The sequence below is a fragment of the Hippopotamus amphibius genome, chromosome 12, assembly GCF_030028045.1.
Source record: "Hippopotamus amphibius kiboko isolate mHipAmp2 chromosome 12, mHipAmp2.hap2, whole genome shotgun sequence".
Lineage (NCBI taxonomy): Eukaryota > Metazoa > Chordata > Mammalia > Artiodactyla > Hippopotamidae > Hippopotamus > Hippopotamus amphibius.
Window position 1 is genome coordinate 42,234,709 of NC_080197.1, and position 18,524 is coordinate 42,253,232.

Sequence of the window (18,524 nt, forward strand, 5' to 3'; positions counted from 1 at the left end):
ACATCCATTTGTTTATTGTTGTCCCTGGCTGCTTTCACACTGTAAAGGCAGAATTGAATCATTGTAACAGGGACTGTGTGTCCCCAAAAGCTGAAAATATTTACTGTCTGGCCCATTACAGAGAGAGTTTGCCAACCCCTGGTCTAGATGGAAATATACAACAGAACAAACACTTACAAAAAGGGAAATGAGGGATTTCCCAGGTAGGGCAGTGGTTAAGAATCCGCCTGCCAATGCAGGGGATACAAGTTCGATCCCTGGTCGGGAAAGATCCCCCATGCTGTGGAGCAACTAAGCCCATGCACCACAACTATTGAGCCTGTGTGCCACAGCTACTGAAGCCCACGCGCCTAGAGCCCATGCTCCACAACAAGAGAAGCCACCGTGGGCCTTGGCACCACAATGAAGAGTAGCCCCAGCTCGCCTCAAATAGAGAAAGCCCGTGAGCAGCAACAAAGACCCAACGCAGCCAATAAATAAATAAATAAATAAATAAATAAATAAATAAATAAATTTATTAAAAAGAAAAAGGGAAATGAAGAATAAATCAGGGGGCTATGGTGAGGATAGGACGAGATCTGACTTAGTTCAGGAAAAGAGAAAGGCCTCCCTAAAGAAGATGGCACTTAAAATAAGATCTGAATAGTCAGTAGGAGTTGACGAGGTGCAGCAGAAGGACGAGCCTGAGGAACCAAGGGGAGGGGTGGGGGTAGGGTGGTGGGCTGGTAGGGATAGTCAGGGGGCAGGCATGGCCGTAGGTCAGTTCTAAAAAGGGAACTCCATCCACTTTGTCCATCATTTGTACTCCAGGGCCTAGAAGGGCATCTGCTATGTAGTAAGTATCCAATAAATATTTGATGAATGAATGGATGAATTGGCTTGGGAGGTTGTGCAGAGCTCATAAACCAAGTTTAGGACCGCAGCCTTGATCCTGACAAGGGAAGCCATTGATGCGCTTTTAGCAAATGCTAGCTTAAAAATTTGATTTGATACATGTTTTCAAGAGTGCCTGTTGGCAAAGCCATGTATGTGAACGGATCTTTAGGGAGTCCTGACATTCCATGATTCACAACGATTCATGGTTGTGTGGTTGGTAATTTTGAGAAAGACAAATATCATATGATTATTGCTTATATGCAGAATCTTAACAAAATGATACAAATGAACTTATTTACAAAACAGAGACTCACAGACTTAGAGGACCAACTTATGGTTATCAGGGGGAAGGATAGATTGGGAATTTGGGATTGACATATACACATTGCTACACTGAAAACAGATAACCAGCAAGGACCTACTGTATAACACAGGGAACTCTGCTTAATATTCCATAGTAACTTAAATGGAAAAAGAATTTGAAAAAGAATAGATACAAGTATACGTATAACTGAATCACTTTGCTGTGCACCCGAAACTAACACTACATTGTTAATCAACTATAACCCAATATAAAATAATATAAAAATAAAAATAAAGTCTGTCTTGTATCCATTGCTGAAAAATATTTGATGAAGCAAATTCATTTCGTTGATTCAACTTTTGAATCTATAACCAAATATCAAAAGGAAAGTGTCTCCTAAGCCGCGTGAGAACAAACCAACATCAGAGACCCGCTTTGCCACTCAAGTGAGGTGTGTACTGCAACATTTCTTTCCTGATCCAGGCAGCCAATGACTCATAGGTGAGTTAAAACAAGGGTGGGGCTCTGGAAGCACAAAATGTGGTTCTGAGAGTCACTTGGCTGAGCTCAGGGGACTGAACTTGGATTAGAAACAATAGTTTTTCTCTTTGAATCCAGTTGAAACAATTCTTGCACCTTGATGATGCTGAACTACTATCCCTGGACCCTGAAGATGGACCAAACAGTGCCTGCCATTCAGCCACCTGAAGAAGCAGAAAGCCCTCCTACCCAGGAAGAGAGAAAGATGCCAAGGAGTCCATTGTTCTTCCTTCCCTGTGTGTTTATCAGACCTATTGGCTAATGGCTGCACAGACCTATTCTCCTCGCCTCCCTCCCTCCTCTGCCTGTCACCCTATAAAACCACTCACAATTTATGCACATCAAGAGCAGCCTAGGTTCATCTTCAACCTATAACCTGGCTCATCTTTTGCTTGCCTTTGAACACAGAATGTGTCCTTAAAGAGACGATGCTTAGTTGAGCGGATAGTTTTTTTTGGCTGGAATCTTTGGTGTTCATGGAAGGCAGCGCGTATTTGAATTTCCAAGAAAACATTTTCCTTCTTGTAAAAGTAAACATAATGCCTCCAAACAACCAATTCCCCAAAAGTATGACGCCACAACAATTTGTTTCTTTGCTTCCAAAAAATCTGATCCCATCCACGGTCACAGCTATAATTATCTGATTAACTTTTCTTATGTGACGTATAATGTAGGAAAAAAAAAAGTAACTTCTCTCGGAACAAGCCTAGTGTTGACTAGTTTTTACCTGTACTCCTGAATCAACTGCTTAGAAATTTCAGGCACATTTTTCAGCCATCATAATTTATGAGCCCTAAATAGTGGCTGGGTGCAAGGCATGTGTCATCTGATCGGTATAAAGGTTCGCACTAAACTTGAAAAAAGAAAACTGACATTTGTGACCTATTTATTTCAGCCATTCAGTTATTTTCTCAGGTCAACCTGTGTAGAACTTCTGTATCATTGTCTGTAGGCACCTGATTCAATGGTCTTGCAAAGAATTGAGCAATGGGAAGCACAGCCCCACAGAGAAAACGTCAGCCCCTCTTGCATAAACTTACAAACCAATCCATCAGATTGGTCAGTTAATGTCAGTTGTGGGATTCTTCCCAGTACCCCCATGTTATTTGCATGGTTTGGCAAAAGGTGTTATTGCCAAGGTCTCCTCTGGGGTTTGCTTTGGGTTCTGTGCTGTGAAAAGCAGTACTATGTACAGGGTCTAGAAACTGGCCATGGACAGGGGTGTGTCTTGCCCTGGATCATCCTTTTTGAGATATTGGGCAAGTGTGTCTCAGTTCTATTCTCTATTCTATTGAGAAATGTGTTGCTAAGATCTAGAAAATGAGATAGCATGCTTCTCTGAGATCTGAGATCAGTTCTGTCATGATTATTGAACTGTCTGAGACGATCTGGAGCCTAGTTTCTTTTGGATTATCAGAGTAGCTGACTGGCAAGCATGCCATGGTGCAAGACCTGAGAATCCTTGCCATGTCATCAATGTCATTGCCTTGGGGAAGCTCAGCAAAGGAACAAAGAAGTAAATTGACTCGTGTTTCCCTGCTGGGTCTGGAAGTAAGCCTTCATGATGGCATGTGTTTGAAATGAAGTTGAGGCTGCACAAGGGCTCCGAAGAAGATAATTTTGGGGAGTACACATGCTACATGCCGTAAGGATGTAAAGACAAAGGTCAATGATTTTTAAAGAAAGATGTATAGGAAGCTGTACTGTCTGGTGTGTTATGTAAAATCACTTTGCTGCCTGGCTATGGAAATCTAAGGTAGAAATTAACATTTTGCAAGACTTTTAGAATCTTATGGATTTAAAAAAATTAGGAAGACTGACCCCCAAAGCTACTTTTCTAAGTGTAATAACCCAATAGCACTTTTTTCTCTTGCTGTGAATTAATCTACTGAAGAATGGAGGTGCTGATTTTTTTTTTTTCCTACCTGTTCGTGTAAGGAATAGATGATGGAGTTGTGTGCACGGAGAAAGGGCTTGATAAATACCTATGCGTCCAGTCCTTTGAGACAACCCTGAACTTAGAGTCAAAAATATCTGAGATTCTTGTCCAGCTCTGTCCCCATCATCCCATGGGTCTTTGATCGCATTATTTTTCTTAGCTCTGTTTTTTTATCCCTAAAGTAGGTCAGTACACCCAAAACTTCACAGCATTGCAGTGAGAGTCCAACGAGATCTTGGGTATAAGGATCATTATATTGATGCTAAAGGTTAAAAGGGCAAAGCTTTGGTTACGTTTTTAAGAAATCATTCAAAGTCTTTGCGTGCGCCACCATATTTACTTCTTACGATCACTCTGTGGGGCCGGCAGAACTGTTATCTAGCCTCATCTTCCAGATAAGGAAACTGAGGCACAGAGAGATTAAGCCACTTGCTCAAGGTCACAGAGCGACCGACGTGAACTTGAAATTCAAGCCAGGCAGTGCAAAGGGGAGGCCCTGCTCCCAGTCTCTACATGATGGTTCAGTTTACTAGGACAGTAGGGCTGCGGGATGTGGCAACAGTTTATATGATATTAGGGGTCAGAAAATCCTCCTATTATTTGCCATTTGTGTGGGTGATTATCTGACCTCTTTGAACATGGTCCTGATACGTGAAATTTGAAAGCAGTAGGTGAGAATTAACAACACTTCAAAAAGCATAAACACGTGGTGGGACTTTGTGTGTGGCACCTGTCATTAACGCTAATTAATACTGATTTCTCTGACATGGTTTTCTAATATAGGTAAAGAAAGAGGCTCTCTCCATGTGACTCTTATTTTAGGAAATAGGAAAGGAGAAGTCTTTACATTTCACATGAGACAAATGCAATTTCGCATTATCAATTTGGAAATTGAGGCTAAAGAATTTGCAATAGCAGATACCACTCTGAGGCATCAAATATTGTAGTCCCTGGCTATTTGCTTTCACAGGTTGGAGGTTTCAAAAAAAAAAAAATGCACCTTTCCAGAAAGGGCCTTGGTCTGGGTATCAAGAGACTAGAGTGGGGAGGGTGTCACACGGGTATGACCTCTGAGATAGTCACTTCACTTTATTGAGCCTCACTCCTCCATGTATAAGAAGACAGGGCACGGAATGGAATTGTAAGAATTTCTACCATGAGTTCCCTTCCTGCTGGCTGGATTGCACTCAAGACAGAAAAGGAAAATGGCTTTTTTAATCCCTTTGGAATTATAAGTGTACAACAGGGGGGTTTCTTGAGTGAGATAGCCTTCTGCTGAGTCTTTCTTTCATCGCATTAGATGTGAATGCATGTGTCACTCAGTTCTTTTGTCCAGAGATGAAACTCTCCAGTGCCAAGTGAATGGTTTTATGAAATCTTTGCACCGTCAAAACTAAATTATGAAACTCTTTCCAAAAAGAAAAATTGAAAGGTAGTGTAGGTCAAAACTCATGGAATGGAATTATATGTAAATTTTGCCTCAAAAGAAGAAAAAGAAAGAACTATGGACAAATACTGAAGTCTGATCAATAGCTTGCATGTGGGTGCATTTAGGGGTGAAGGGTATTGATTCTACAACTTTCTTTGAAATGCACCAAACATATGGTTTGATGGCTGGATACGGGGATGGATAGACAGACAGACGTGATGAAACAAATATAGTAAAGTGTTAATTGCAGTTTCTAGTGGTAGGTAGATGAGTATTCACTGTAGAACTCTTTTAATTTTTCTGTAGGTTTACAAATATTCACAATAAAATGTTTGATGAAAAGGCATGTTTTCCTGGTGATAAAGACACAGACCCTAGGGCCAGTCTGCACTAACTAGAGGTTTAATCTTAGACAAACTTACTTAACTTTTCTATGATTCCGTTGCCTCATATAAAAAATGGGGCTAGTAATAGTATTAAAGTCATAAGGTCATGAGAATCAAATAAGCTTGTACTTAGAAAGTTCCTAGCATATAGTGTGATGCAAAATTTGTTAAATGAAATTTTAAAAATCATCTCATATACAGGGTCATGAATGGGAAAGCAGATTATTCTGATTTTCATTGGACAGTCAGCCCTGAGAATGCAGAATTTTATTAAAACCAGGTGACAGGTCTATATACCCTGAGGTATTAGTCATTTCCCCTCAAATCCAGGCATATTTCATCCCCTGTTGAGAGGTAGTAGAATCACCAGGATAAATCAATAATATTTAATTTCTATTTTCATTTCCTTCGAAAAATTCCACTTGCTTAAAGCATGTTCCCTGACCCCACACTCAGGGTACCCATAATATATGGGTATCGATGTAAAAGGATGTAGGGACCTGGTCACACAAAATAATCTAGTGATTTAGTGATTTTTAAAAAGAAGACAGTGAAGAGTAGTCATGTTCTCCAACAAGGGATAGGAAACATTTAATTAATAGTTAATTAAGTTACTAATACTTACATTAGTAATTAACTAGAGTATTAATTGATAAGAGGTTATACACTTTGAAATCTACAAAGATGCCTGTGTATCATATAAGTGGGGCCTTTTCAGTCTTTTAAAGAACCAGGACAGTGGAAAGCAAATGGCAATTGAAATAAACTGAAATCAGAGTTCTTACAAACACTAGATTAGTAAAAACAGGTGGTCTTTATTCATTGCACAATGATTATTGGCACTTACTGTGTATAGACTCTGGTTTAGGTTCTGGGGATTCAGAGTAAGATAGAGATCTCTGCCTGGGTGGAGCTCCCATTCTAGAGCCAGAGGCAGACAATAGACAGGAAATAAATTTGTGTGTGTGTGTGTGTGTGTGTTTGTGTGTAGATGGTGTTAAGTACTAAAGAAGACAAGCAGGGAAGGAAGGCAGGAAGCGAGGAGGTTTGCAATTTTAATAGGATTGTGAGCAGCATTTGACTTGAAAGGAGAGAGGTGTAGGCGTGTGGGTTTCTGGGAAGTGTACATGGGAGAGAATGTGGGAATGTCCCCTGATGGGAGGATGCAGGGCTGCTGGCTCTAGTGTGGCTAGAATGCACTGAGCACCGGGAAAAGGGGCTGGAGGTGAGTCAGCAAGGACCAAGCCATGGTGCCTTGTGGCCGTTGTAAGGATTTTGGCTTTTACTCTGAGTGAAATGGGAGCCACGGGAGGATGTGGGCAGAAGAGTGAGATCTTGATATCATTTCAACAGGCTCATTCTGGCTGCTGTGTTGCGAACAGCCTTGCTGGTGGTAGTGGAGGGGAGGGCAGGAGTGGAAGCAGGGTATGGCAATTTTAAAATATGTCCATTGATTCTTTAATCATCTTCCCACTGAGAGTTGGGAGGGTTCCATCCCCTTGAACCTGGTGGGCTTCTTTGTGACTGTTTGGACAGGGTGGACGTGAAGCTGACCTCTGAAGCTAGGGTATAAAAAGCCATGAGACTTCTTCATTTACTAGAAAACTCTCTTGGAGCTCTCCTGGCACTCCAGCAGACAGTCCTGGCTTGTCCTCTTTCTCAGCTGTCCTGGCCTGGATGCTGGACATGGGAGTGAGGACTCCATCTTGCAGGCAAATCCTCCGTGTCCAGCTGTTCTAGGTCCAGACAATTGGAGCCCCAGATATCATGGAACAGGGAAGAGCTGTCTCTACTGGGTCTTTTCTGAATTGCTCCCCAGTGGAATCCATGAGCATAACAAAATGGCTGTTGTTGACTGTGACTCTGTGTTGGGATGGGTTGTCAGTCAGTAATGAGTAACTGGGACACAGGGAAAAGGCATGAGGCTCCTGTAACAATCAAGGTGAGACATAGTGGTGGCCGAGACAGAAGTGGTTGCTGTGGGGAGGTGAGGAATGGTCAGATTCTCGATATCTCATGAAGGTAGGATCATGAATTTGCTGACTCACTGAATATAGCAGAAAAAAGTCACGAACGATGCCCAGGTTTTTGGTTTGAGCCCCTGGAAGGATAGAGTTGTCATTTACTGAGATGTGAAAGATTATAAAGGAAGCACATTTGGGACAGAGGGAGGGAGTATTAGGGGCTCAGTTTTGGACTTGTTAAGTTGGAGATGCCTTTGGTCATCCAAGTGAAAGATCAAGTAAGCAGTTGGAAATGACATACATAAACATAGACATACACACACACACACACCTGCCTGTATACATGTGCATAGAGTGATAAGAAAAGGTCAGATCATCAGGAGAAATCTGCAGCTAGAAAAGAGACTGAGCCTTGGGTTACTCCATTGTTTAAGGTCAAGGAGATGAGGAAAACCAGGAATAGACCTTGCAAAGGAAGAGCTGGTGGTAAAGGAGGGTCATAACCTGGAAGCCAAGAGAAGGAAGTGCTTGAAGGAGGAAGAATGATTACTTGTGTCAAATGCTGCTGACAGACCAAGTAAAATGAAGCCACCATTGGATAAGGGGGTTCAAGGAGTTATGACTATCATTTATTGAGCCTCTATTACATGCCAGACTTACTGAACACTCTGACAATAGCAGTAGAGGAGTAAGAGCTGCAGGTTAACTTCAATAGATGAAAGCTACCATTTACAGTGTATCTACTACACGTGTGACAGTTACTGGGAGCCTTCCATACACTATCTCATCTATCTCATCATTGCCTTGTGAAGTATGGATCAGAGACATGAAGCTACCTCCCTGATATGGCACAGCTAGTAAGGAGCAAAGCTAGGACTCAAATCCAATTCTAGCTAATGTCAAAGCTCATCTTCCTGCTATCATTCTTCCTTAAGTGGTTCCCTGGGAAATCCTGAGGGGTGCTGGGATGTGAAAAGCCACCAGGAAAGAAATATCTTCCTGGGGAGTTTATTTTCACTCAAGGTTTTAAGGGAGGATATAAAAGTAGTTTTATAGTAAAAGAAATATTAAAATAGTATTGTAAAGTGGAGTATGAAATTCTAATATACATTTTTAAATAAATTAATGACACTTGTGGGCTTGTTGTCTGAGTCACTTTGGCTTGTGTGTGGTTTTCTCTCCTTGGTAAATCAATTCATAAATCTCTTTACCCTTTTTTCTCTGGAAAGGCTGATTTTTTGATTTTTCTGATGGAGGTGTGAGAGCTGAGGTTCTTAATCCTGGGGATCTGAGAAAGTCAGGGAATACATGAACCCCCTACAAGGAAAATTCTGTAATACAGAAAGCATCTATCAGTTTCTCAAAGGATCCTTGATGTCTAAAAGGATAAGTTTCTCATGATAGAGAAAGAACAGTCAGGTATAAGTTACAGTTGACAGGATAAGCATAATTTACACATAGCCATTTTCCTGGGCAACTTCTGAAGGCCCAGTTATACCATATCTAGAGAATAAAAATGGTGACCCAGCTATATGACTGCATTTTCTAACAGAATTTTTGTGTGCCACTTCCTACAAAGTCTGAGAGATGAAGTTTGAGCAGTAAAATGGTGTCCGTTCTATGACATTTTGGCACCTTATATTTGAAATCAGGTTTAGTCAGGGAAATTGAGTATAAGTGATTGGGTCACAATTGTTCCTCAAGCTTGCACACTCCAGGATCAAGTGTTAATGTAACAACTCAGGAGAATTAAGATGTAGGATACATCTATTGCTTTTAAAAAATATAAAGTAAGTCTAAATTAAGAAGATCCAAATTCCCTAAATCACTCCTTTTATAACCTTTTATTTTTCTCACCCTATTTGCCTATAATTCAGAGATTACAGATTTGTGGCTGGTAGCAATGTCTCCTTGAAATCTACACTATTGGAATTTTGGAGGATTAAATGCCAATACTTAAAAATCAGGAGATTCTCTGCCCCTCCCACCCCATCTGGATTTCCAGCTTCTTTTGAAAATCTGTCAACACAGGACCTGCTTTCCCTCGTGGTGACCATGAGCTTTCCACTTCCTGTTGTCCACACCAGGCCCTGCCAGACTGCTGGGCATATGTGATCTCAACCTCTGCTGTAATCAGGTGATCTTCAATGTGGCAAGACTTTTGAGTGAAGCAGGATTTAGATGAAAATAGATTGTGACAGATGAAATAGATTGTGGAGAACAATTTGGCACACTTCTCTGAGCTATGCTTACAGTGTTTGTGTCTTTGTTTCCAAACGTTTAATCTAAATTGTGAAATACTGGGCCAATGACTTTCTAATATGGTGGCAACAACTTCTTCTCACATGAATTTACAAGTTGGTATACTTTAGGATTCCAGTAAAACATTAGTTCAGGCCAACTGAGACAAAGGCGACAATCCTTAGTAGAAAGATTACTCAAGTGTATTTCAAAATAAATGTTGTGGATTCCTTGAGAGTAATTAGGTTAACGTCCATCTACCTCTATTTGTGTTTCTAAAGAGAATCATTTCCTAGGAGACTTTAACCAATAGGTAAAATTAAGTTATAATTGACAAATATTAAATATACCTAAAGCATGTATTCTTTTAATTAACAACACATCTGAACCTGAACATACACATGCTTCTTTGTGTGCTTATTTCTTCATAGGTAAAGCAACAAGTTGCAAACCTCCTCAGGTTGAATAATTACACTTCAGGTTTAATAGCATTCAAAGGATTGTGCTTTTGTATTGGTGATATTTGAGTTCATTGTATTTGGTTTCACCAGCCAGACACTCATCTTAAAGCATACAGTTCTTATGCAAAACACAAAATAAAATGAGACAAAAGGATAAAGCTTAGGGAGAGGCATCTTTGCCAAAGATTGATGACCAAAACAAACTGTTTCCTCAAAATGAAAGGACTGGAAATGGCCGTAATGAGATTGTAATTTTTCTAGGCATTTTAAAGAAATAGAATATCCATGTGTTTACATGTTTACTGTTGCTTAACCAACCACCACCATACTTTAAAACAACAATCATTTGTTTGCTCAAGAATCCATAATTTTGGCAGGGCCCAGTAGGGACAAGTCGTCTATACTCCATGAAGTATAATTGGAACAGATAGACTCCAGGTCTGGAGGATCCACTTCGAAGATAGCTGACACACAGTTTACATGTTGCTGCTGCATCTTACATAGGCTACTTGGTTTCTCCCTACTTGGGCTTCTCCTGAACTTCTTGGGCTTCCTTCAAACATGGTGGCTGAGTTCCAAGCATGAGTGTTCTATGAGGACTGGGTTCAAGTGCAAGGCTTTTGGTCAAGACTCAGTTTGTTTAAGGTCCTCAAAGCAAAATGGACTAAAACCAGTGACTGAGGATCATGATAGTGAAGACGACTCCATCCACGTCACAGAGCGGAAAACAGGCCTTTGTCCTACCGCCCTAAGAACTCAGCAGAGTTTCTTCTTTCTGGAACATACTTTTTAAGCCATAATTGAGGCTCTCAGTGGGAGCCGATTTCAACCTAGTAACACCTAAATATATCTGAGCAAATAGGTTCTGGATGGTCCTTGCTTCAGAAAGCTATTGGAAAAGGCAGCGGCTGCCCTGATATTTCCTACTGCTCTTAGGGAAGCTTCAGTGTCCAAAGATATTTACAGTCTTGTAGGAGCACTTAGTAATGAATCTTTAGGATCCTGGCTTTTATCTTTAGGAGTAGTTGTGACCATCTAGCTAAGTCTCTAACCTCAGACGCTAGAAGGTGTTTATAAAACCAAGATAAAGTAGAGAGAGAGAAGAATGGCTTTGAGAGCATCTCTGCCCAAATGAAAGCCCTCAGGGTCAGAATGGTCCAGAGGGTGTGTGGACCAGTGGCCAGTGTTATAGCAAAGAGTATCTTGAGTGGTAGTGATCTGAATCGATACAGTGACAAATAGATGGTGGGTATCAGTGTGACTGCCCTCATGCAAATAATTGGAGCTGAGTCCTTTCCCTTCACATTGTACTCACTGGGAGAGGCCAGACCTGAGGTTTTTAGCATACAGTTCCAAAGCTAGGGTAATGCCTTTTGTTAAGAGGTGAACACATTTTGGGGACCACAGCCTATTCACACATAACCCAGGCTCCAGAGCACCCCACCCCACATGCACCCCTCTTTCTTTCCACTGGACACAAATTTAATTCACTGAATCATGGGTTGACCCCCAGCCTGCCCCACTTGTCCTGCGATCTTAGAGCAATCTGACTTTTCCCCTGGTTCTCCTGCAAGGGTTCCTTGCCCAGCTGCTCATTTTCCAACAGTGAAGCTGCCTGTTTGGCTATGCAAAGCTCCTCCCAAGCAGGTGAGCTTACCCCTGCTGCTCAGAGCAGAGGGCCTGGGAAGCTGGGCACTGCCTGCTTGTTTACAAGTAGCTTGCAGACCAGGCTCCCTCTTTGAATAAACTGACAACATTTCTTGGGTTCCTGCCCCTCCTCCTCAGTACATTCCCTTCAAACATTCTGTCACAGCAGGAGCCAAGAATTTTTTTAAAAAGTATCACATGGGAAAACAATTCAAAGGCTGTTTGGTTCCTTGTGTGCAGCGTGTGACAATAAGCTAGGCTTTCTGAAGTGTCTTTAAAAGGAATGCTTGTGATGTCAAGTTTGAAAGAAAGAATCTGGCCCAAAATAAGCTGTAAGCTATGACAAGACCCCACCAACCACTGAAAAGAAGTCGCCTTTCACCCAGAGACGCATTCCTCATGTTCCGGGGAAATGCCACCTACTGCACACAATCTTAGCAGGGTTTACTTTCACTTCCTTTTCTTTCCCCACGAAGCAGGATGAATGCAGTCTGTTGTGATTTTCCGATGGACTGAAATTTAGCTGGAGAGTTTTAGCTTGCACAGCTGTGCTCCCCAAAGTGCTTGAGAAAAAACAAAAGTCTATCGGGGATGTTTGTACCTTAGGGGTTTAAGGCTCCTGGGTCTACATGTGGTTTCTTTTCTATAGAGGAGAAATTCTCTCCTTCACCCACACCTAAACATTTTAGTAGCCAAGCATTTGAAATGAGCCGAAGTGAAGAGTCAAAACACAGAAAACACTTCCTGCCAAGGACTTTCAGCTAGGACAGCTTCAAACAACTTTACAGCAAAATATCGAAACGTTCAGGTCATTCAGAGCAAGGGGAAGGGTTCTCCTCTTACCTGGGCTTCTTTCACAATCCCATTCCTTGTACAGCTTTTCCCGTGACAGTCCTCACTCTGAGTGAGAAGAGTCCCATTGCAGACAGCACCACCTCCAGGATCAGCCATTCGTGTGAAACTGATGGAAGCCACAGGTTTTCCTCCAGAGGCTCTTGGCAAGCTGGAGGTTTGAAGCTGGTGAGGCGATGGGTAAAAGCACTTCAGACTAAGCGCTTGGAGGAATCCTACCAATCAGGCTTTTCCAGAAGAAGAGCAACCGCGTATCTTTTGGGCAGATCTTTGAAACCAAAAACAAACGATTACCTTTCCACTCCTCAAATCAGAATGTGGCCTCCATGGCAACAGAACTGCTCCTGAAACTGCAAAGGGGATTGCCCGGCTCCTTGCCTAGACTGAGGCAATCGGGAGGCTGCAAAGCCCAGTGGCAAACCATGAGGAGGCCGGCAGGGAGGTGGAGAATCTTTTAAAGACACACACGCACGTACCACTGTACACTCCCCAGGTGTCTCCTACGGACAGTCAGTGCTGAATTGACGTCTGTCTCCTCCTCACCTCCCTCCTGCATCTAATTACACTTTTGGTTGTAAATTGAGGTCAAAGTCAACACTTCTTTTTATGGTGAACTAGCATTCAGAAGCAGTTGCCAGGGGCTAGAGGGAGGAGACACAGGGAGTCACTGTTTAATGGGTACAAGTTTCTGTTGGAGAAGGTGGGAAAAGTTGGGGCGAAGGATGGGGGTGATGATTGCCATGTGACTGGACTTAATGCCACTGAACTGTACACTTCAAAATGGTTAAAGTGATACATTTTGTGTAATGCATATTTTACCATAATACAAAAATGGCAAAAAAAACACAAAAAACAATGCAGAACCCAGCTCATGTTAAAACCAGTGACATCAATGAGGGGTACTAACTCATCCAGAATTCTTGTAAGACAGAATTCCAGGTGACAGAATATGTTGTGTCTCATTATGGCTGCATTACCTTGATCACGTGACCTTGGGAAAGCAATGTTTCTCTCTTTTTGCCTCAGTTTCTCCAGCTATAAAATGAGATGAAACATTTTTTGTGAGCTAACGTCTGATGGGGTGGTTTGCTACAGATACAGGTGTTGTGAGGCAACATCCCAGTCCCACCACCTCTGGTTTATGCATGAACTCTTCTTCTCTCAATGCCCCCGTCACCAGAGAGGTCTGTTTTCTCCTCTCACCATCTAAAGGTGTTGCGGTGACATGAATTGCTGGCCAGTGTCAATCATTTACAGCCTGTTGAGTCCTCCCAAGCGCGCCCTCATGATTCTCCTGAATGGAGACTTTTTTAACATCAGGCACTTAGAAAAGAAACCCATTTATTGGGTCAATGGACACAAACAAAAAACACAACAAAAAGAAATAGCACTTGTTGTCAGAGCCTCATTTCCTGGTTCTCGGCTCTCTTGGGCAGGGTTGTTTCCCCCCCAGGAAGATGTGACAAAGAGAGGAAGTGATCAGAACGCTTCTCCCAGCCATGATTTGCCTGTGAGGGTGTCTGTTTTCCCCATCCCACAGAGACCTGGAGGAATAAAATAGGGTCTTGGGCCAAATGACGGAATTAATACCAGTGTGCCCTCCCTTTCATGTCACAAGATGAGAATTTATATTGCATTTCTCTCAACCTTTCTCATCAGAGCAGAATGGTCTCTTTGGTGACTGTTCAACTAGGATTTGGGAGCTGGACCCGTGTTAGCTTATTTCCTGCTAGACTTACATAAACGAGAGAAGAAAAGGGAAGAGGGAGTGCTGATAACTGATGGCCTGACTGCCTCAGTTTAGAAAGACACATTGAAGACATGCTGTTATTTTGACTGAGCTCTATTGACCTGTACAGAGTTATTTTTGAATAAGGATTTTGAGATAAAACTTCTGAACCTTAGGTACTTCCATCCTTCTCCTTTTTTCCCTCTTCTTCCTCTCCATCCCTGTCCTCTTTTGAATTTCCTCTTTTTCCTTTCCTCCCATCCTTCTTCTTCCTCCTCCTCTTCTTTTTCTTCTCATTTCTTTTTCTTTTTTTTTTATAAGGGGACAAAACCGCAAATAAAAAAAAACATGTCAAAGGGAGTGCCGAGGGATAAATTAGGAGTTTGTGATTAATATATATATACACTAGTATATACAAAATATATGATCAACAAGGACCTACTGTACAGCACAGGGAACTATACTCCATATCTTGTAATAACCTATAAAGGAAGATAATGTAAAAGAAGAATATATATATATATACTGAATGACTTTGCTGTATGCCTGAAACCAACATTGTAAATCAACTATATTTCAATAAGTTTTTTTTTTTTAAAGAAAAGAAAATATGTCAAACACAGCTGAAATCTGCTTCTTGTTTCTTCCTAATCTCAATTGCCAAGTTTAGGTAACCATACATTGACCTTCACGGAGTATTTACTACATGTTCTCACTTTTGAAACTTGTCTACTTGCCATTGTGGAGTATGTGAATTTCTGCGAGCACAGAATCATCCTTACCCACCGACCATCTGGCATCAGGTACCATGGATGTGTACAACAAGTGTGGCTATTGTTTCATATCACCTCTAGTCAAAATAAGTGTGAAGGTCTGTTTGAGTGAGTGGTGGCTTTGAGTTTAAAGATATCGATTGCTATTGGTCTGAATGCTTGTATCCTCCCCAAATTCACATGTTGAAATCCTAATTCCCAAAGGTGAGGCTATTAGGTGGGGAAGCTGTTGGGAGATAATTAGGTCAGGAGGGTGGAGCCCTCATGATGGAATTAGTGCCCTTATGAAGCCCAAGAAGCTCCCTTGGTCCTTCAGCCATGTGGAGTTACATCGGAAACCTGGCCACCTAGGATGCAAACCCTCATGAGACACCAAATTTTCTGGTGCCTTGATCTGGGACTTCTCAGCCTCCAGAACTATGAGAAATAAGTTTCTGTTATTTGAGAGCTACTTAGTTTATGGCACTTTATTACAGCAGCCCCAATAGGCTAAAAACTCAATCAACACTAAAACACAAACTAAATATTGAGCATGATGCTGTGTCTCTGAATAACTAAATGTATTTCAGATCAACCAGTAAACTCAACAAATGTTTGAATGACTCCTATGTATTGGGCTATTTGCTAAGCCCTTTTACACAACAATGAGCAAGACTGTTGCAATCTCCACCCTCACTGAACTAGGAGTTAGCAACACCTGCATATCTTCTACTTGAGATCGCTTAATTGAAGATAAAAATAAACCTGCCCATTAGTGTATTAAAGGCAAAGATCTAATTAGTTAATGATGGCTTTGTGGTATTTCCTGAAGGGACTTTCTTTTCCCCCATATGCCAGCTTCTAGGGGTAGGCAAGAAAGGGGTGCTCAGAGGCTTGGTAATGTGTTCTGGAAAAGCTCCACTAAAGATGGAAAGGAACCATTTAGAGAGGGAAAGTTGGCAGAAAAGGGAGGAAACAAGCAAAACAAATGGTCAGAATTGTACAGTGTCTAGTAAGCCATTAATTCTCAGTGATTTGATCTTTACTTATATAATAGAGGGTGATACTGATGCAAAAACTAAAGTTCCAAGAAGTTAGATGACTTTTCCAAAGCCACATGAATATGTGGCAGAAGTGTATTTTGAATTCTAGAATTTCTGGGTCCAGAGCAAGTTCCAGATATGCTATCTCTCCTTCAGCTGTTATCTTGAAAATCATCAACCACCAAGAAGAAAAAAAGAAACAGAAACTTTTGTGATTTGGGGAAGTTCATTGAATTGGCCAAATAATAAAAAATATTTTATTTTGCCTTCCTGACCCATTAAATTCCTGTAATTTGTAAAAAAGATGCAAAGATGTAATGACATCTCAATATCTACTGGAATTTGTTACTCTGGGATTCCTCTACAAAGGAGCACTTACATTTCTCAAAGAATTCAGTCTGGGAAAATTCTCTGTGTAGACAATTCAGTTCCAAAACTTTTCTCATCAATAATTTGTAAACACCATGACAGAAGGAGGCTAGATACCAACATTAGAAAAGTCAGATGTTAGTCTGGTTTTCTTCTATCAAGACATTTGCTAATAGGATGGCAATGCTATTTTAAGGTAGAAAAATAAATAAATGGTTATTGATTACTACCCCAATGTCAGAAACAGTGGGGTAATTCTGCTTTTCTTCATGGTGTAATCCTCCAGGGACAAGTGTCACTCAAGCCCTTATAGTAGCAATTACCTTCAGAATGTCCCTTAGCAAAGAACAGGCAACTTCCCCCTCCCGATGGATGTCCCAACTCTTTGCTTATGAAACCAAACATTTATTAAAGAGACCTCAAAACCTTCACGGCTCAGACTCTCAAAACCTGGTACTTCTAAGTACTTGGTACTTAATAGACCTGGTACTTCTAAGAAGTACTTGACAGCCATTATTATAACCCCAGATACTTGGGGATGAGCTTCTCAAAGTCACCGTATGTTGGCGGGGGGTAGGGAAGATACCCATTTTTACTAACCCCCGAAACATTTTTATTTCTGCCAACATGAGTTTCTTTTTTTCCATAGGGGGTTCTTTGTATAAAGCAATGAAAATTTACATAAGTACATTTTAAATTAATATTTGGCATATTAAATTACAAATTGAGACCCTAGTAAAGTTCAATATGTAAACTTTACAACTTCTGTATTAAATAAGAGCAATTACTTTAGTGATTGTTAATTGAATACTATGCAGTTGACATATGTTGAGTAGGCTAAATTCTTAAAGGAACAGTGCCATTTATAAACTTAGTCAATGCACTGCCTTTGAACTTTTAAAACTTAATTAAATGACTTTAAAATTTAAAACATAAAAACACTTGAATATATTTTATTCTCTTTTAAGTACTTCAAATGACTACTGGGGAAACTTTCAGCCTGAGGAAGCAAAACCTTGCCAATCACGTCATATAATTTTAATATATTTAAATAAATGTATACAGCAATCAAGTTCTCCTCAATATCCCAATACTATCTATAAACTAGTTAATATTCTGTTACATATACTAACTTAAATATTATAGATTCTTTAGCTCATTCACCCACATAAATTATTCTTAAGCTTAATAGGCAAGTTTTAATACTATGGGTTTGGTTTTCTTTATCACGTCACTGTTCACTTCAGTATTCCCAAGATTGAAAATGCAATCACCTGACTTTAAGGAACAAGTTGAGGTTCCTGATAGTGTTCCTAAGGGGAAAGAGAATTGACACAGGTGTGAGGGCTGACCCAGAGCCCCAGTGATTGGCTGGCCCCATGTTTTGCCATCATGTCAACCAGGAGCTCCGAGTTCACACTGCCCTGCAGTCTGTTCCTGGATGATTACTTAGGAAGAACAAATTCTGTAATCCTCCACCATTCATCTCTTTATTGTCACGTAAAAATCTAGTCATTTTACAGCATCTCAATGGATCCTGCTTCCTTTCACACAATTGTCCTGTTGTGTGTCCAGGCCCAGCACTTTGGTTGTTCCAATGATGATTTTAGTCCTTCTGGTTTCATGTGTTGCTGTACCACAGACATCAAGTTCCTTCATTAGTTCATATAAGTTCAGTGTATTTAATAATGCAGAAATGTGATAATCAAATCATCTATAGGTCTTTTAGATCATTTACAGATTTAATTCTCATTGTCAGGCTTATATGGGCATAAGGAATTGGACTGAATAGATATCAAATTGATGTCAAAATATGAATTTTTAAAAATTAAATCCCTGAGTAAACTTATTTTAATTATATTTGCTTTTTAATTTAAAAGTAAAATGCCATAACCAAATTACTGGCCACCAGTGCTGACGTAGTGTCTTGATAAAGTTTTACTTTGTTATCTCTTTAATGGTTGAAATAAAATGGATAATATATACATGAAA

At 40.7% G+C, this 18,524-nt stretch overlaps 1 protein-coding gene across 3 annotated transcripts in view; it reads right to left on the minus strand.

Annotated features, from left to right (window-relative positions):
• Positions 1 to 13,097, minus strand: part of SPTLC3 (serine palmitoyltransferase long chain base subunit 3) — a 139,403-nt gene extending 126,306 nt beyond the window's left edge. For 2 of the 3 annotated variants that reach the window (XM_057702973.1, XM_057702972.1), the window contains exon 1: positions 12,631 to 12,927. In XM_057702973.1, coding sequence (XP_057558956.1) covers positions 12,631 to 12,738 — 108 coding nt within the window. In that variant the 5' untranslated portion in view covers positions 12,739 to 12,927. The other variant, XM_057702974.1, reaches the window with a different exon arrangement.
• Positions 13,098 to 18,524: the final 5,427 nt, after the last annotated feature.